The sequence below is a fragment of the Cervus elaphus genome, chromosome 7, assembly GCF_910594005.1.
Source record: "Cervus elaphus chromosome 7, mCerEla1.1, whole genome shotgun sequence".
Taxonomy (NCBI): domain Eukaryota; kingdom Metazoa; phylum Chordata; class Mammalia; order Artiodactyla; family Cervidae; genus Cervus; species Cervus elaphus.
In genome coordinates, this window is record NC_057821.1 from 4706655 (window position 1) to 4727189 (window position 20535).

At 43.0% G+C, this 20535-nt stretch overlaps 1 protein-coding gene across 9 annotated transcripts in view; it reads right to left on the minus strand.

Moving 5' to 3' along the window:
* ZNF451 (zinc finger protein 451) overlaps nucleotides 1-20535 on the minus strand; it is a 97110-nt gene that overhangs the window by 70411 nt on the left and 6164 nt on the right. For 8 of the 9 annotated variants that reach the window (XM_043907005.1, XM_043907004.1, XM_043907003.1 and 5 more), the window contains exon 3: nucleotides 18591-18671. In XM_043907005.1, coding sequence (XP_043762940.1) covers nucleotides 18591-18671 — 81 coding nt within the window. Of the gene's footprint in view, nucleotides 1-7034; nucleotides 17190-18590; nucleotides 18672-20535 lie in introns of those variants that run through there. The other variant, XM_043907007.1, reaches the window with a different exon arrangement.

A 20535-nucleotide genomic window follows, 5' to 3' on the forward strand; every position in this document is an offset into this window, starting at 1 on the left:
GTTTTAACCAGACTTAAATGCCAGGGGAACTCAGTCATGGGAGGACCTGACCCTCTTGTGAGGTCCTTCAGAAGCTTTACTGGGTTCTCAGTGATGACTGAAGAAAAATCCCATCATGTTTCCAGTAGGGGGGAGAAAAAAGCGAGTGTTTTGAAATATGTCAGAGCATTAAGTTCTTACTGACGCGTGACCTTCAGAGAAACTACTTCATGAGAAGCTACAACCTGAGAGACAGGAAGCAGCCCCCCTCCCAGGAGAGTGGAAGGCCTGGGAAGCCCCGACATGGCTCCAGTCCAGGGAAACAAGCTCCCCAAGGCGGCGGCCAGTCACACAGAGCACCAGCCTTCTGTCACTGCAGTGCCTCTACCCGGGACAGCATGGCCACTTTCTACAGGAAAACCACAAGGAGGCCAAAGGGCAGAAGTACAGTTTGAAGAGCAAGCAAAGAATGGCAGAGCTAGTACAGATGTTGGAATTATCAGACCAGGAATTTAAAACTACCAAGATTACTATGCTGAGAGCCTTAATGGAAAAAGCAGGCAACATGCAAGAACAGATGTGTAATGTAAGAGAGATGGAAATCCTAAAAGAGGACCAAAAAGAAATCAGACATCAAAACACCACAACACAAGTGAATAATGCCTTTGATGGCTCACCACAGAATCCACACCACAAAAGAAAAAAATCTCTGAGCCTGAGAGTATGTCAACAGAAACTTCCAAAACTAGAAGACAGAGGGAAAAAGACTGAAAAAGAAAAAAAACATATATAAGAACCATTGGGCTTCCCTGGTGGCTCAGATGGTAAAGAATCCACCTGCAATGCGGGAGACCTGGGTTTGATCCCTGGGTTGGGAAGATCGCCTGGAGGAGGGCATGGCAACCCACTCCAGTATGCTTGCCTGCAGAATCCCCACGGACAGAGGAGCCTGGCAGACTACTGTCCATGGGGTCACAAACAGTCGGACATGCCTGAGCGACACAGTCCACGGGGTGGCAAAGAGGTGGACACAACGGAGCAACTGAGCAGAGCACGCAGGAGAACTGTTAGGAGAGATGCAGCCAATGCCTCTGTAGCGGGAAGGCCAGGGGAAAGAGAGAGGACAGAGGAGACACCTGACGCAATCACAACCAAGAATCTCCCCAAGTTAACAGCAGACACCAAATCAAAGACCAAGGGAGAAATAAAACCTTTCTCTGCAGATGACGTGCTTTTCCTAAGAAAACAACATGCAAATAAACCAAAGAGTAGTTAGGGGTGAAGTAACCTGTGTAATGAGACATTTATAGCAGTTTTACTCATAACCTTAGAAGCAACCGAGCACCTTCAGTAGGTAAAGGGATAACTGTACATATCCAGATGATGGAATATTATTCACTGCTAAAAAGAAATGAATACTCATTGGAAGGACTGATGCTGAAGCTCCAATACTTTGGCTTCCTGATGCAAAGAGCTGACTCATTAGAAAAGATACTGATGCTGGGAAAGACTGAAGGCCAGAGAAGGGGACGACAGAGGACAGTGGCCTCACCATCACTGGTTGGATGGCATCACCAACTCAATGGACACGAGTTTGAGCAAGCTCCAAGAGATGGTGAAGGACAGGGAAGCCTGGCATGCTACAGTCCGTGGAGTCGCAAACAGTGGAACATAACTGAGCGACTGAACAACAAAAAAGAAATGAGCTACCAAACCTTTAAAAGACATGGAAGAATACCTAAATACATATTCCTAAATGAAAGTAGCCAATCTGGAAACACTACATACTATATGGTTCCAACTATATGGCATCCTGGAAAAGGCAAATTTATAGTGACAATTAAAAAAAAAAAAATCAGTGGTTGCCAGGGGAAGGTTGAGAGGGAGGGATGAATTGGCAGAGTACAGAGGATTTTTAGGGTAGAAAATCTATTCAGTATGACACTATACAGGTAGGTATCTTACTACATTTGTTCAAACTCATAGAACATATAACTCCAAGAGTGAACCCTAATGTAAACTATGGACTTTGGGTGATAATGTGTCAACAAAAGGCTCACTGATTATTTCAAATGTACCACTATGTTGGGGGAAGTTGATAGTGAGAGAAGCTATACATTGTGGGCAGAGGTATATGGGAAATCTCTTCCTCTTTTTTTGTTGTGAATCTAAAATAAAAGTTTTCTTAAAAAATAAACTCTATTAAAAATATTTTCTACCAGAAAGACTGGTTTAGTAAGATATTAATTATACACATACAAACCAAAGTTTATCTAAAGTGGGATAGAGTTGCTTCAACCAAATCAAGCAGCAGGTGTGATTTTGGAAGCACACAGGAGTTCCACTGAAGTGAGCACATATAACAAGATCAATTGGGATTTTTGTGAAGGCTACATTTTTGCAGTAAAGAATGTTCACAGGACCACTCTGGGTGGAAGTAGTCCCACTTGGCCATACCACAGCACCAGACAGTAGCCGGCATCCTACCAACTTCAAAATGTCCTTTTACAAGTCAGAGGACAATGCAGGGGGTGTGGGTTGGATCTCTCTCTGGTCACAGAGCTAAGATCCCACAGGCCTCACAGCCAAAAACCCAAAACATAAACAACAGAAGCAATACTGTAACAAATTCAATAAAGACTATAAAAATGGTCCACGTTTAAAAAAAAAATCTTCAAAAAAAGAAAGCAAGCAGAAAGGCAGATCTGGGAATAGCATAATCTGTTGGGAGTAGATGAAAAGAAATGGCAGCTAGGGAAAGTACGAACTTCAACTTTGAAATCTTTGCATTTAAAAATGATAAAACAGAAGTACTTTAAACAGGAATGTTTTCTCTTAAAGGGAAAAGAAATAAACCACAGCAAGGCGATATTCATTTGATACTTTTCTACCACAAACTTGGGTTTGGGGATCAAGGTTTTTGGTTAAAGCCAGGCATGAGTGGGTCATCTACGAATACCCACTTGGAAAGCCAAGTCCCAGGGATTTCCATGCTTAGTGATCCAAGACGAGGGCTGGCCTCAGATCTCACTGAATTCCACTCTTCTGTGCTTCTGGGAGAACCACCAGCATTGAAACAACAGAGGGAACGCTGATATTAAAATGCATGCTAGGAATTCACCCATGAGGTCAGAGAAGGCCTTATTTGGGACAGAAGTTTAACAGGTAATACAAAGGTTCAATAGGTTCAGAAGTAAATTTTAAACGATCAGAACTCGGGGGGAAAAACTTACTGCAGGCCACCTTGTTGCTGACACAACTGTAGAACCAAAGCTTCAGTATCATCAGGCACATGAGCAGAAACTGAACTAATTTCAGGCTAGATGAAAATGTCTTAAATGTTTCCTGTAGAACTAAGATGAATAGGGACTAATATACTCTTCAGTTTGGGAATTGCCACCATTCCATTAGTGCCACAATGCTTGCAATTTAAGGTAAACTCACAAAATTCCAGGACTCTTCTTAGGCTAGATTTGGCAGTCTCACCAAAATCCTATGGTCTAAAAAAGTGTTTAGGCCCTTGGAGATTTTTCTAAGAAAGGTCAGGCTTTCAGATATATAACTTCTCAAACTAGAAATGGAACTGGCTCTGGTATGAACAATGTGCTTTACGTTTCATTTAGAAGGTTATTCACAGCTGTAGATCCTCAGTCATCCTTCTTGAAGCACTTGCTGTGATTACCCCGGGTTAACTTCTATATTAAATACTACTACAGAGTAACATCGGAGAAGGCAATGGCACCCCACTCCAGTACTCTTGCCTGGAAAATCCCATGGACAGAGAGGCCTGGTGGGCTACAGTCCATGGGGTCGCTAATAGTTGGACACAACTGAGCTACTTCACTTTCACTTTTCACTTTCATGCATTGGAGAAGGAAATGGCAACCCACTCCAGTGTTCTAGCCTGGAGAATCCCAGGGACGGGGGAGCCTGGTGGGCTGCCATCTATGGGGTTGCACAGAGTCGGACACGACTGAAGTGACTTAGCAGCAGCAGCAGCATAGAGTAACATTAGAGTCCACAATGATAGCAAATTATCTGCCAGAAAGTGTATCCATTGTGTTATCTGGGGGGAGATGCACAGGAAAGCAAAGTACTATGAAATACACTGGGGAGGGAGGGTCTCTATATGCTTGTATCTAAATATATATATTTTTGGCTGTGCCACACGGCACACAGGATCTGTTTCTAGGGATGGAACCCGTGCCCCTGAAGTGGTAGCGGGGCATCTTAACCTTATTGGACCACCAGGAAAGTCCCTGTTTGTCAATACCTTACATCTGAGTCAGTTTTTCTTCCATACCCACCCTGTCCCACTGGGGAAGCTGTGTAGGGTCCTAACAGAATTAAAAAGAAAGTTGTAACACCAGGAAAAGCAGATTCTAGTTAGTCCCTATGAAAAAATTTTTTAAACTAAAATGGTTTTAAAAAGTGAGAACCAGAGGTATGATTCCAATGACATACAAATCCGTGGAGGAGTTGGAAGGTTACAGAATGAGGGTCACACTGGGGAAGAGAGAAGACTGCCGCAGAACCTTGGAAGCCAGGTTCCCGCGGCCTTCCCCTGAAGCCTGTCTGCGCTCACCCCCGGACACTAGGAGCTCTCTTACACACAAAGCAAATCTGAATTGTGTCCTAGAAATGGCAGCAGACTAAGGATACTGGTTAAATCTGAGCGAATATATCCACAAAAGATAAGCCTATACAGGAGACAGTAAGCAAGAATTCCTCTGCTCTAGAGGATAATGTTTATCTTTTGATGGAGTTTAGCTACCGTCAAAATTCCAAGTCTAAAAACATATAGCCTGGGCAGGACAGGAAGAGGGCTTTCTCCTGATGTCTGATCTGCAGTAGTGGGGTTCAGTGGTGGGGCTCCTAACTCGGGCAGGGGCGAGGGAGGGAGCAAAGCCTGACGGCGGGGTCCCTCCTCTCTGGCTAACAGTACAGGGGCTTCCCAGGCGCCACAGTGATAAAGGGGCAGTGCAGGAGGCGCAAGAGACACAGGCTGGGCCCTGGGCCCAGAAGGTACCCTGGAGTAGGAAATGGCAATCTGCATCAATCTTCTTGCCTAAAAAATTCCATGGACAGAGGAGCTTGGTAAGCTACAGTCTATGCGGTCGCAAAGAGTTGGACAGGACTGAGCACATTTTGTCAAGTAAAGGCATTTTCAAAAGGGAACTGTTAGGGGAAGCACACTGATTGAAACCACCCACCCTGGCCAGGCACCATAGTAACCATTTGCATGAGTTGTTTTATGACAGGAGATCCTGATAAGGAATAGGGAACTAATAAGCCACCACCAACCGGAAGAGTTCGGGAAAGGTCGAGAGGAGACCCTGCCTGTCCGTCCACTTCCCAGAATCCCTCTCGCTAGCATCCATCTTGGCTGAGTGATGCGTGCGCCACCAGGAAAGACTCTGAATTAGAATGATTGGCCAAAGACTACCCGGAAACTAATCCCATCACCATAAAACCCAAGACTGCGAGCCACGAGGCAGAGCAGTTCTCCTGGGTTCCCTTACCTACTGCTCTCCACCTGGGTGCCCTTTCCCAATAAAATCTCTTGCTTTGTCAGCACATGTGTCTCCTCGGACAATTCATTTCCGAGTGTTAGACAAGAGCCCAGTTTCGGGCCCTGGAAGGGGTCCCCCTTCCTGCAACAGAACCAGTATCAATTTGTGTCTTTATTTCATAAGAATGAAGACACAAATTCAAGCTAATACTTCAAAACCTCCCTTAGAAGTCTCCTTATTGAATAAACTGAGCCTTGTAAAAAACTAGCTACATTGTCCTGATCTTTCTTTTTGCTACAGATGAATACACTACTTCAAACTTGAAATCAGTTCAGCTGAACTTGGAATCAGTTCTGACCATGAAATCATAACTTTTATGAACTTAGCTCATAAAAGATCATCAAGAATCATGTCCAATGAGAATTCCACTATTTAGGCAAAAATTTTACGAAAGAAATTAATACTTTCATATACTAATCAGTTTAATGAGCTAACAAAAATTCCCTGGTAACTTAAAATTTCTAGCATTGCTATGAAATTGTGACCTGCTATATGAACCATAAAATGCATACAAAATCATTAAATAGGCAAATGACATGGCACAAAAATCCCACTTTTCCATGGAAGCTATATGTATTTCAATGTCTGTCTTTCTTATCATTTGTATTTGTTTGAAAATGAAAATGATCCTATTTTTTATAAAAATACTTAGACACAACCAAATCTAAAAAGCTAAAAATCAAAATGTTAACATTATTTATTTCTGTCTAGAGGGACTTTTTACTTTTCTAAACTGTTTTCAAATATTTCTACATCAGAATATGCAATAAAATTGTTAATGTAATGAACAACACTGTATAAAGACAAAAAGTGTTGAAGATCTCAACCTTCTGTTTGGAAATGCAATGCATACATGCTAAGTCGTTTCAGTCGTGTCCAACTCTGTGCGACCCTGTGGTCAGCGGCCCACCAGGCTCCTCTCTCCACAGGATTCTCTAGGCAAGAGTACTGGTGTGGGTGGCCATTTCCTCCCCCATGGGAAATGCAATGGATTTGGTTTAAATCACTACTTTTTACCTTTAAAAATCTAAGTTTAACATCTACCCTTCACAAAAGCAGGTGGAAATTTTGTCTCTAAAAGGAACATAATCTTCTTAGTAAATAGGATTTAACTTTTTCACCCGGGGTTTCATCTCTAGAAGTACAATGACTGCATTACATTATTGCCCAAACGTAACAAAAACAGACATTAATCAGGAATTAGGGCAAGTCATTCTCAGTTCAACAGGCTGAACAGAATTCCTGAAACAATGCCTTACTTCACACAAACTCCAGTTTCAAAGCCTGCTTCTCATTGATCAGTCCTTCAAAGTTTGGGTCCGTAGTTTGGTCTCATGAGCTTTATACTCCCAGAGTAAGTTCTGTTTACCAGAATCCCCTTGTACCTAGCTTGTACCTGAAGCTATACTCCCAAATAACATCTTGAAAAGCAACAATTTTTCTCAAGAATGTTATATTTAAATACACACAGAGCAGAAGAAATAAACACAGCAAAGCAGTACAATATTTATTTACCAACTCCAGCAGCAAAGCTTTAAACCCAAGAAACAATCCTGTTGTACAAAGCAACTTCCTTCCCACCCCCAAACTATTGTTTACAAAGTACATGGAACATACGTCTTATATGAATAAGTTTTAAAACACACATACAGATACGCCATATTCTGTAAAGTACTACTCGGTGAAGAAGGCCAGTACGATCAAACCTGTTCAATAAGCTTCTTCCTACCTTGTCTTTTGGTTAACACCAGTATCTGTATTTATAAAATTCCCCTCCCAGGAAGAATGACAGATTCTCTTTTGATACAGGACCCACCCCCCAATACCCCCCCCCCCCAAACCACCTCGGAACCTAGGAGAATTTTTAAGTATCTCCTACTATGAAGTTGTAACAAAGCAAAAGGGAGTTAACAATGCTTCAATCCTGAGGGCCACTGCTCTACCTCTGGCGCTGGACTGAAAAGGAAGAACTGAGGAGAGAGAAAAGGTCAAAGGGGCAACCAGAACAGGGAAAGAAATTCAAAGCAGAGGAAAAGACAAAAAGGAAGCTGACAGTGTCCTTCAGGTACTGCTGGAGATGCCAGCGGCACAGGGTTCAGGCCCTGCTTCAACACAACACCTCAAACCTCCAATGAGGCTACATTCTGAAGAAGCACGCTCCCTCTCCCCGAGTGCGCCCTGAGGTCGTCTGCAGGCCTGGGCCCAGGGAGCGAGCCACAGCGGGACCGCGGCCCCCGGCTGGCCCCGCAGGCGCAAGGACGCGGCGGCCTGCGCGGGGGCGGCTCCCGGCTCACCCCCGCCGCTGCTCGCCGTCAGCGCCCCAGCGCTCCTGGGCGAATGCTGCGCTGTCTGAGAGCCTCCCTTCGGCTCCGTCTAGGGGAGAAAAGGAATTAAATGTCCATAGTGACAAACTTCTAGACAGACTACCTCGATGACCTTATTAAGTAACAGCTGTACATCTTAGCACACTTTGAACAGGTGAGAACCAGTACAGTCTCATGGGGAATGGATCCTTCCTTCAACCCGATCTCCCCCAGCTGTGCCCATGAGGGCGGCTCTCCGCGGCTCTGCCGGCAGACTCCGTGTCCCCACACTGCCACACAACTGGCGCCCTCCCCTGGCGCCTGGCTCCTGCTCCTCCACTGGCCCCACTCTCTTCCCTAGTCCCGTTCCAGCCGCAGCTCGAGCATCGGGTAAAGAAAAGCTTCCGTGAGCCCTCCGACAGCCCTCTCTTTTGCCCCAACCTCACCACAGGCCTTCCTCTAACAGGACAATTACATTGTGTTGGCATTTCCTTCTCTTCTGAAGAGAATATACCATTTCTTATTAATTCACAGTATCCACAGACCTTCCTCAGGGTCTGCCTGCATATAGCAGGTATTGAAGATGTTACACAAATAAAAAGATTGTTTCCATCAGAGACACAAGAAGACAAAATACCATCCATCAAAAACTGTATACATATACCTACACATCCTAGCTCTTCATTCTACATTCTTTTTAATTTTTTTCTTATTGTTGATTATGAGCATTTCTTAGCTTGCACTTAAAAGACTGTTTTACTTTAAAATACATCTCTCAATACCTTAATCCATTGTTGGACTTGTATAATATGCAGCTTAATATTTCAGCCTTAAAAAAACCATAAAAAGGGGAACATGATGTGCTGACATGAACTATAATATACTATTAAATACACTTTCAAGAGAATCTGTATCAATACCATCCCACAGTTATGAGAAATCTATAAATGTGGGCAAAAACAGTATAAGCACTAAAGAAAGGCAATTTGTATCAGGTTGTGAAGTTTCCAAAGTACTTCCAGGCATTATTATCTCATTTGAGAGTAGGAAAACTGAGTCTCAGAGAATAAGTGACTTGCTAATATTCACATCAAGGTCTCTGGAATTCAAATACTACGTGCTTAACATCATTCCACCTTCTTTCATTAAGCCAATATCCTCAAGACACCAGTTTTTAAAAAATTTAAGTGTGTATCTGAGACAAAATGAGTATAACAAAGGTATAACAAAGAAAAAAACACCATCAAGAACCATGGCGGAGATGATCAGTGCTGAAAATGAATGGGATACAAATAAGGAATCCAGGAAACAGAAGACAACACATCCAGAACCATCCCAGTCCAGCGCAGCAAAACCTCAGTGTGAGCATGACTGTCCACTATGGCTAAGATTTCTGATCAGGTAAATGAAATAACCAGGAATTACTTAATGAAGATATCAAGTACAGCCATAAACACAAAATTCAGGGAAGAAGAAGGCTAGTTATTTGACAAATTAGCTTCTCAGGGAGGTTAAGGCTTTAAGTGGCACCCTGAAAACAAACAGAAGCCACCGAGTACAATGCTGAGTTGAGACTTGAAGGAACAGAGCGGAAATTCGAAGCTCAGCTCCACCACTTGAGCAAATTGTTTAATATAAGTTCCACTTCCTCATCTGCAAAATAAGGGTGTATTTCTGCCTCAAGAGGCCCCCATGGCCAGCACAGTGCCTGGTATACAGAAGCTCTGCTGACAGAGGTTCCCCCTCTACTTCCTTCCCAGGCAGGAAGACAACACTTTAGACCCAATACTATCAAGGAGCTTCCAACATCTGTCAAATACAACTTTTGTCAAAAGTTAAAGAAAACAGGGGCTGTTAGAAGCCATTAGACAAAGCAACACACACACAGCTGTGCTAATAATCTAAATGAGACTACTCACAAATTCTCTGTGTTCTACGTGCGGCAGGAGGGAATGGGCTACACACTTGCAAGCAAGCAGCTTACCGTGATTCAATGTTGTTGTTTTTTTAATGGAACTGAAAATTTAAAGTTTCGTGACTTGGAAAATGTCTTTTTCCCCGTCACCCACACCACTGTTGCCTCACTAAATAAAAGCAGTATAGATAAATGGATCTCAAACATAATTCTTTTAGCACGTCAAGGAAGTGTGAAATACAGACATTACAGATAAATGCAAGAATTAACAAGAGGTCTAACTGTAGCCCTTAAAACTGAATGCTGTGATAGAGCCACTTTTATGGGTAATGAAAGAAAACAGAAACCACAGGATAGCTCATGGGAAAAAAATAGCTATGAAATTCTTACAAAGGGACCACCAACAGAACCTACAAGATAACACTTGAAGCATTTAAGGTCAAAGAATTTTTTTAAATTGCCAGATACAATGCATTTACAATAACTGCTACCAAGAAACATACTACTCAGGAATATCAGAAAACACAATGCAACTTGAGAGATCTCCAAAGTCCTAAAAGAAACTACAGACAACCTGAGAACTCGTACTGAATTGACAAGGCATCAGAAAATCCAACAAATCATTTGAAATAAACAGCCACCATGACAAAACCAGTCAAGCGTCTACGACCGAGAGAAAACTGATTAAGATACGGTATTAAATATGTCAGGGCTTCCCTGTTGGTGCAGCGGTAAAGAATCCACCTGCCAATGCAGGAGTCGCAGGTTTAGCCCATGGGTCGGGAAGATCCCCTGGAGAAGGAAACGGCCTGGACAGAGGATCCCCATGGACAGAGGAGCCTGGCGGGCTACAGTCCATGGGGCTGCAAACAGTTGGACACTGCGACTCATGTGTGAGAGCTGTACTGTAAGTTCACGGTGATGAACTTAAAATTTCTGTTAAGAGAGAAAAGATGCAACTGACCACAAACTACGTATGGCAATACATGTGTGTGAAGACTATACAAAAATGAGAAAACAGTACTGTCAGGAAATAAGAAGGCATTAAAAACTGAGGAAGTTCAATAGCCACAGAGTAGTATGAGACTGAATTGGCTACTTTTTTTTTAAAAAAAGGACATTTTTAAGAGAGAACTAGAAAACCTTTCAAATAACGCTGAAGGCATTGCATTTAAACATACAAAACCACATGAAAATCCTGGTTAGTATAGACTGGCAGAATAAAAAATATAATGTACATCAAGAGATTAAGGAAGATCAGACATCCTTTTAAGAAGAGGTTTACATAAAGGGGAAGAAAAGATCAATACAAAGAATAACTGAGATGCTAACCACAAAAGGACATGTTTGGCCTGTGATCACTTCCAGATATATCCTACCAGAAACTAACATAATCTCCAGTAATATCTCAATGGCACCAAACACTACTACAAAAAAGGTTTTCATTCCTATAAAGTCAAGCAGACGAAAAGAATAGTAGAAAAATACCACCCCACTAATCAATACAAGAAAAAAAAGACTTAATAAAACAATATTCTCAGCACTCATCCAGGAGGAGAAACTCCACAACATATTTTAACAGTTTACAAAACTAGTTATATCTGGAAAAACAATTAAGTGGGTAATTACAGGCAGGAGAGGCATATAGATCTGACAGTCAATTATGGGACTAGCCACTAACACTAAGAATGGCAAATTTCAAAAGATAAGGAAACCTGAACAGTGCAAGTCTGGGCAAAACACGCCTCATGCTATTAAAAAAAAAAAAACAAAAGTTTTCCGTTATTGCAGTCTTTAAACTATTCCTGCAAAGATCTAATCCTTAATTTCTAACCTTCACCAGAATCCCAGTCAATTAAGTGTATCCTCAAGAATACTGAATGTGGCATTTAACTTTGTTCATCCATGTCATTTAATTCTGTATCCAAGTTTATAGCTAGAAGAGATTCTGGACTGTGCCAATTCCAACCTCCTGTTTACAGTACCTGAGAGGTTATCCTGGATGGAGCAGGCCTTTAAGGACATTATCAATCAGGACACTTAGGTATCATTCAGTAAGTTATTAGTATAATGGTAATGTAACGTGATGTAATATACTAAATAGTACCCAAGTAGCCTGAGTTTATGCTCTCCTCAAAATATCATTTTGAGGGCTAGGTAAAGAGATGTAATTATGCATAAAGAAGCTGTCACACAGTAAATAATAACAATAATAAGTTTAAATGCAATTACATTGATAAGCTGTTACACAGTCTGAAAAAAAAAAAAGATAAAGTGTCAACAAATATACTGCATTTTCCAAATATCTTTGTTTCTTATTACCAAGTAACACACCCACTTACAAACGAGCTGTGTTACTATGGCTATGAACAAGGTTAGACATAAGACAAAAGCTTCAATCAGAAACCTAGAACCTAGAGACAGAAAACAAAGCTGCCTCAATGCCCAGGAAACTGAGCCAATCACTAATAACTGAAACAGCTACTGCCAAGTTATTTAAATAAAGGCGGGGGGACATACTCTATAAGTCCTTCTGAAATGGATCAACAGTGCTATAATGAAAATAAAGTAACATTCAGAAGGAGAGTACCCTTAGATAGTGCAATTGTACAGATGAGGCATAAACTACAAGATAAAAAAAATCACTATACAGAATTCACATAAATATTACCAGCAACATATGCAAGACATTAAAATGTTGTTTTAAACAATAGTGTAAAATTTAAAAAGGCACTTCATATAACAATGAATGGAAACAGTATTTCTGTGTACACACAGTAAACACGAGAAATCTTAGTTTCCACAAACATTTTACGTCTAGTCAAACAATGACATTTTAAAGAAGGATCATTAGATGCATCCCTTTCAGGAACACCACATCACTCAACCTGTGATGACTGAGAGGCCTCCTAGAAAACCCAGCGTCGTTCAAACATCAGAGGCTGGCCTGATGGAGGATCCTGGCTTTGCACATGGCAGACATGACCTGAAAACCTGTTATCTGACTAATTATGAGTTCCAAACACTACTGCGGCTGTTTCCCTTAGACCAAGTCCCCATTTTTAGTTTTATAACACCATCATCATTCAAGTATGCCAGAGAGAGACTTTAAAATAGCAATAATAAAAAAACAGGTTAAGGATATTGTTTCTTCTGCAGGCAATCGCATCCCCTACAACTAAACCTGCTCCCACTCTACTGCGTTCTGCTCCACCCCCATGCAATGGCCGCATCCTTCACAAGTCAGCTACCTGACCATGATGATTTCTCAGTACTTTTTCATTTTTAGGGAAGACCTATGGAGGTCCTTGGGCATATCAATCAGAATGGGAAAGAAATGCTACTAATCGTGTTGCTCTGGAGCAACAAAGGTAACGAATAAGGAAGACAAAAGAAACGCTGCTCTACTAACAATGAGGAAAGGAGGAATACATCAAAGTGAACACAGTTAACTCTGCTCCAAGGTACACTTAAACTGGTTACAATGGTAAATTTTACATTGTGGCTTTTTTTAAACACGATTCAAAGTAAAAAGTTTCAAAGCAAGAGCAGGTTAGGTGAAAATGCCAGAGCCGTCTCATAGAGTCAGGTCTTCTAGCATCATTAATTCTGGTTTGAATTTTGGAAAATAAGAGTTCTCAAAAACCATGAAGTTTGTGACCCAGCACCTAATTCAGGGAAGGGACAGAAAGAAATGGAGAAGCGGGAGCAATGTGATGAAGCCTCAGCTAACTGGGAACGCCTCGGGCAGCCATCCTGGAGTGGCAAGGTCTCTTGTCTCTCTCAAGTTCCCACAGCTCCCCTTTCACAGAAGAAACTAGAAGGTCACGGCAAGGGCACGTGAGGCCGCTGAGCTAGTGGGCCAAACATCGTGAACTATTATCATCTTCGTGTGATTTCTCAGGCCTTTGTTTCTTTCAGCCGTTTATCAGTGCTCTTCTAGGGTTCAGTTTGAAAGACAGCTTCTTTGAGCACGGGCCTCAAACAGCATTAGTAAAACTTTGTGAAAAGTACAGAAAAATTAAAGGTAAATGTTAACTCTAGATATGCCCTGACCAAATTTGCCAAGAGGAGACTATCAAGACTGCAACTTAAGCTTCAACTACCAATAGGACAAGCAGAGTCAATTATAAATTATCCCTGAAATTATCTGACAAAATAAAGTAGCTTCCAAGTAGGGATATATGCATCTTTGACCGCTACAGCATACACAAGGAAAGGAAGAAAGGCAGACAAAAAGCATGCTGAATGTGGTTATGACAAGGAGAGAGGATGGCCTTCCAATAAGCCATTAAAAAGTGGAACACCAGGAAAACATCAGTCATCACTATGCAGGCAAGAAACAGAAACCACATAAATGTGAAAACAGTGTCAGAGTCCACTAACAGTAGACCCAAAATACTATGGTCAAGCAGATGGGAAAAAATGCAGATGTTTAACAAACCAAGACATTACAAAATTATCAGTCTGTTGATAAAATTTTTTTCTATTTGGCCAAGCAAATAATACTGGATGACGTATTCAGACCCCTCCAATTTGGCATCTTCTCCATCTCTGAAGTCACGCTGTGAAGACAAGGGTCTAAGGGCTGGGACACCACACAGCCACTGCCTCAAGATAAAAATACCACAGGATGGTTAGCTTAGGTATCTGCTGCCAGTTCCAGTCTGATGGAGAAACAGTACCTCAAAGAGCTGGGAACAAAATTGTAAGTTGTCTCTCATGGTAGAGTGTGACTAGGTTGACGGACTAACAAACCAAGAACACATCACTGAAGTCTTGACTTCAGACTTTCAAGAAATCGCTAATGGAATCTAGAAAGGGAAGTGTGTGGAATGTACTCTTTACTACATCCACAGTTACACTCTGAATCTGAAGGATTTCTCAGTAAAATCTAGACTGACAGCATCCCCTTATTACAATCAGAGGACCAGACTGTCAGGCATGTTTGGATTCTTGCTCTTTCAAGAGTTCATATTTTGCATGCCGAGACGGTGTAAAATCCTTGATTTCCAGGGCACTAATGTGCAATCTCTCTTTTTTTTCTTTGTATTTAGAGCTTGATGAATCATCAAGCTCAAAGTTTAGAAAGCAGTCAAGGTCATCTTGGTGAAATGTCCAGATTATCCTGGGAGAACAGCATGACCAGGTCTCACAGCCTGTTGATGCTTGACAGACTTGGGAGTGACAACTGCAGAGAATTCTCTGTGTAGCTCTGGGCGGTGAAGAGAGTTACTGTGAAAGTTTCCACAGAGATATCACAGGAAAGTCTTCTACCAGCTGGTGCCCACAGCTGTTCTAGGATATCCAGCCACACCACTGGTAGGGACTGGATTTGGCAAATTTTTATTTGAATTCCAGTTCTTGACATATAGCTTCAAGGCTGATTCTGGAGTCTTACAGAGATCTGACAGTAGTAGGGACATTTGGTGAGCTGACCACCCTGATACAGAGAGATTAAAACAGATTTGTCGTTTTGTGGACAAAAAGATCTTTTGTGAAGATCCGACAAATGGAAGCCTAAACAAGGAAGCACTGATGACCTAAAAATGAAGGATCTGCCTCTGCTGTTAGAGATAATAGTAGATTATTTCCAGATCCAAAATCTGCTTGCCGTCAATTTATCAGTGAGAGTTTTCTGAGGGGGAAGAAATCTTTATATTTTTCCTTAATCATAAAAGGATTTGGATTCCTGAGGACCCACCTCTAGACTTATTTTGGACTAGAAATAATGTGCAAACCTTTGTTTAATCCAACTGAAAGTCTCTACTGCTCACATGGCCAAGAAAGCATGAGTCTCTGTATTATCTACTTCATTCCCAGAGTCTAGAACTCGATGTCAGCTGTGGTCGTCCCAGACACGTGTCGTTTCCTGTGGGGGAGGGAGCATCGTGCGTGGCTGCACTGCAGACTGTGAACGGGGCACTAATTCTTGTACCCGTGGCGTTCTGGAGAGTCTCCCCTCTTTCTGTATCTATAGGGGTGGTTTCGAGGTTTGTACCAGTCCCCTCTGGAGTATCCTCGGCTGTGGTAATGTGCTTTCTGGTCATGACTATAGAAGTATCGATGCTGGTTATAGTATTTACTGTGGTCTTTATAGTCATTTTCTTTCACACTGTTTTCTTCTGCAACAACAGCATTCACATCTTGTCCAAAGAGGCAAGTGCCATCAAAGGGCAAGTGTGAGATCTTCTCCTGGGTCTTCTTTGTGAGGGATGTGAGCCGAAGCCAAGCCTGCCTCCTGTAGTCTACTGCCATCGCCATGACTCTGACCACAGAGTCCATTATGTCCCTGGTAGTACAGAGCTGCCAAAGGCCTGCATCCATGCCATCAGATATGATACACCGTGCCTTTCCACGATCAAACTCAGGGTCATGGACCAGGTCCTCCATGTCTTCCCAGAGTTTACGCTGATACTGCGTCATGTAGGCCATGTAGCTGGCAGCTCGGGCCGCGATGGAAGCAGCGTGGTAGAACCTGCAGCCCATGGCCTCCATCTCCTTTGAGGTGGGGTCCAGGGGCGACGTGGCGCCTCCTCTTCTGCTGTGCTCTAGTGCTGCGACGATGGGGCCCCCCGCTGGGGGATGTGGCTGGAAAGGAGAGGTGTCCTTGGCCACAGGATACACCCTGTGTCCCATGAAAGAAGAAGGATGGCAATCAGCAGGGTCTTTAAAAACCTCTGCTGTGGCAATTCTCAGAAGAGGATGCAATGGAGGGACCAAGCGCTTCTTGGAGGTCACACAATCAGGCTTCCCCTCGCACAGTTCTGCTTCTGACTGCAAGGTGACTCTCTTGATAACACCTCTCTGCTCCATTCTTTTCAACAGCCCTGTGAAGCTGGACTGACTGGGGTCAGCTGGCTGCCCTTTGTCGTCGGCCGAGGGGGACTTGCACTCAGTCTCTTCTTCGACGGCGGATAAGTGTTCTTCTCTGGAGGTGGAGATGTCCCAAGGAACCGAGGAGGCCTCACCTGTCCGGGAATGATGAAATCGGAAGCAGCTCCTGGACTGCAGGTCACGTATCACTCGGGACATCTCAGCCACCTGTGTCTGGAGATAGAGGAGGGCATCCCGCCCGTGCTGGGAAGCCGGAGACTCTACGGGCAAACCCTCCTTGACCTCTGAGGAGGCCAAAGACTCTTGGGGGACCAGGAGTGGAGATGGAGGCAGAATCTGGTAATTCTGTGACGGCTCAAGTGTCTCTGTCTCAGAGATCTTAATACCTGAATTACTGTGATCATTTCTCTGGGTCTCCAATGGGTTCTCAACGGAAGAAGGGTGAGAAACCATCCTTTGAGGACTGCTGGCGCAGCGCCCAGAGGAGGAACTGCTGTCTCCACTGGGAGGAGGAGCACTGCAGCCAGAGCACATTTCTGGGCGACGACTCTCTGAGGATGGCACCTTAGACTCGGGCATTCTCTGGGTTATCCACGTGAACAAGAGAACCAAGGAAGAAAGAAAATATGCTTTTAATATGTTAACTTTCAAGTGCAGAGATGCATGTCCAGTAAGTAGCACTCAACTTTTAAAATTATTATAATTAACAATGAAACATACAATTCACTTCAGGTCAGCAAGGGGATCACAGAAGTCAAATCCACAAGTTTCATTACCCCAAAGGCCCAATACCAACTACTGGCATTAATCTGGCACTCTGTCTATGAAAAAAGAGCAAAAACAAGCCCAGTTCAAGGGGCGCCATCCTAGCCTGCTGCTTATTTCCATGTTAGAATAAGAGGTAACAAGACTACTGATGAAAATAGTTTTTTTAAAAGTCCCACTGAACAAGTGTAGGGCAACAAGTAGAAGTTAATAATGGCAGAGAGAACATGGGAAAGTTCCACTGAAAAGTCCCCCCATTGCAGAGACACTTTGAGGTCCCTTTAAAAATTCTCATTCACTGACCATAAATAATGAAATTTTCCAGGTGGGCCGTTCTCCTCTACAGTTTGTAGTTTTCAGGAGCTTTGTAACCTTATTGCATCCTCACAACAACCCTGTGAGGTAGGTTATTGTTCTTATGTGATAAAGAAACTAAAGTTAAAAGGCTACTGATCCAAATTCACAGACTAGTAAGGAGGTAATCGGGAACTAAAACCTAGGTATTTTGATTGTGAGTCCAAGTCCCAATCCCTTATATATCATAGGCCACCCTGAACACACAGCCAGGAGTCCTCTAATCCATCAAGAAAACAGTTCAATAATAGAAATTCAGGCTAAGACAAATGCAAGACAAGACTGATACAGACAGCTCAGTTACTTTGGTTCTCAGAATAAGGGAAGGATTAGTTTAAGGGTCAAACACACAACCAGAAAAACCATAGTTCAGAGAAAACCCCAAATATGAGGGGGAGAGGTGGTTAGAGGGACAACACCTGAATGACCCAGCAGCCTTCCCCACTCTTCATTTCTAAAGAGCTTCTCACAGACTTTCTTCCAAACAGAATAAATTTTCTGTGGCCACGTGGTTCTGGAAGAAAAGGATCTAGTTCTATAGGGCACCTGAGCAAAGCCAGGAAAGGAAAAAGGTGCCCAAAAGCTTGCAGTTTTATTCCATTTCCCTTTCATCAGATACCACCTTCAAGGCCTAGGACCTTCCTGTGTCATGTAATGCTCTCACATCTCGCTCAAAGTAGAGGAACAAAGCAGGAAGCAGACCTTCCAGGCCAAGTTCTCCCTGGACTGCCTCTCAGGGCTATTCCAACAGAAGTGGGCCATCTCCTAAAGCGCCATAGCACCTGAACACTGACCTGAAGACCCCCTTTTACAGGACATCTGTGAACTGCGAGAAGTGCAGAAACACAAGTCAAATGTACTCACCTCACGTTGAGAGGTGCTAGGCTCGTCATCATCACTGCTGACCAGGTCGATGTATTCCAGAACAGGCCTCAGTGGTCCTTCCTAGAAGAGAACCAACAAATTAACAAGTCATGCAGAGCTACTCAAGCTAAATCTGCATTTAAGGCAATCCTTTTTGTTGATGCTGGGACTGACTGGTGAGAACTCTTCTGAACAGGAAATGTTATGGGTGGTACAAAATAATCAGAATAAATGCAGAGGAAAATCCTCAGAGTCCATGACTAATAAATGATAAAACCTGAAAGAGCCAAAGCCAGGAAGGGTACTGGGACTGTGCTGACTCCTTGCGGAGAGGATTAGTAACACGAGAACGGTGCTGCAAGGGCACAGACACTATAAGCCAATGCTTTTCAGATGAGATGGGGATCTTTGACTAGAAGCTGGGCTGTATCTCAGACTCCTACAGTCACACATCAAACCTGCTTCTCCTTCATCTTTTCTTTCCATCCACTCTGACTCTACCATAGACCAAGTCTTGAATACTAAACTTTAAAAGCCTAGATCTTATTCTACAGGCAAAAGGCGGGAATAACATCAATCACACAGAGAAGTATGGCAGCAAGAAAAGCAGGAGCAGGATAATTTATCAGTCCACAACATAATAATGCAAAACTAAATAGCAGACATGGCAAAAATAACGGAAGGGCTTTTTTTGTGGCTCAGACGGTAAAGAATCTGCCCACAATGCAGGAGACCCAGGTTCAATCCCTGGGTCAAGAAGAACCCTTGGAGAAGGAAATGGCAATCCACTCCAGTATTCTTGTCTAGAGAACTGCATGGACAGAGGGGCCTGGCAGGCTACAGTCCATGGGCTCGCAAGAGTTGGACAGGACTGAGTGACTACACTTTCACTTTCATGGTGCAGATACAAAAGTGAGACAGAAACGAACACCAACAAATGGTCAACTATGAAAGCAGAAATCAGAGCTGTCTCTAAGATTTCAAGCTTGGATGACTAAACAACAGTCACATAAAAGGTACAAATCTGGAATATGGAGATGGAAGGCTGGCATTCTTCTGGCCATAATGGGCTGATGTACAACTGACAGAGGTAACTGGCAGACAGCTGGAAATGCAGGCCAGTAATCTGGGTAGAGGAACATTACTGAAAATGCAGACTTGAAAGCTGCTCCCCTAGAAGATTATTAACTCTCGAACTAAACTGGAACTATGATATTACCAATGAGAGCAAAGAGGACAAAGAAGAAATTCGAGGAGGTTCTTGAGGAAATGATGGAATTTTAAGATTTAAGAAGAGCTAAGTAAGTAATCAGAGATCTAGGAAGAATCAGGAATGCACAAATCCCAAGAACCTAAAGATAGAGAAAACCTCGATGAAAAGGTATCAATGCAAATGTGGCCAAAAACACTGAGTACCAAAAAAAGAAAAAAAAGCCACAGATTTTAGCAACAAGAAGATTTTAAAATGTCTTTGAGAGCAACTTTCAAGAAAGTAGTGAGCATACAAGTCAGACTACAATAATAAGCAGAAAATGAGGAGCAAAGGCCCAGAGTGATTATTCTGTCAAACATTCTGTGCTGGAAAAGAGAAAGGCGTGCAGGGGAGAGTGGGGCCGGGGAAAGACTCCTCAAGCTGGGGGAGGCGGCTGCTGGGAAGCCCAAGTGAGGTGTCCAGTGGGAAACTAACAGAAAAAGACCCGGGGTCAGGAGACAGAGGATAACATCTAGGTAAAGATCCTCTCTCTGAGACACGGCATCCAGGCCTACAGACAGCTTGCTTCTTTCCAATGCATCCATCCCTCCCCAAGCAGGAGAGTGCTTTCCCTGCAGGGGCGTAAAAGTGAAAGTGAAAAGTCGCTCAGTCGTGTCCAATCTTTGCAACCCCATGCACTATACAGTCCATGGAATTCTCCAGGCCAGAACACTGGAGTGGGTAGCCTTTCCC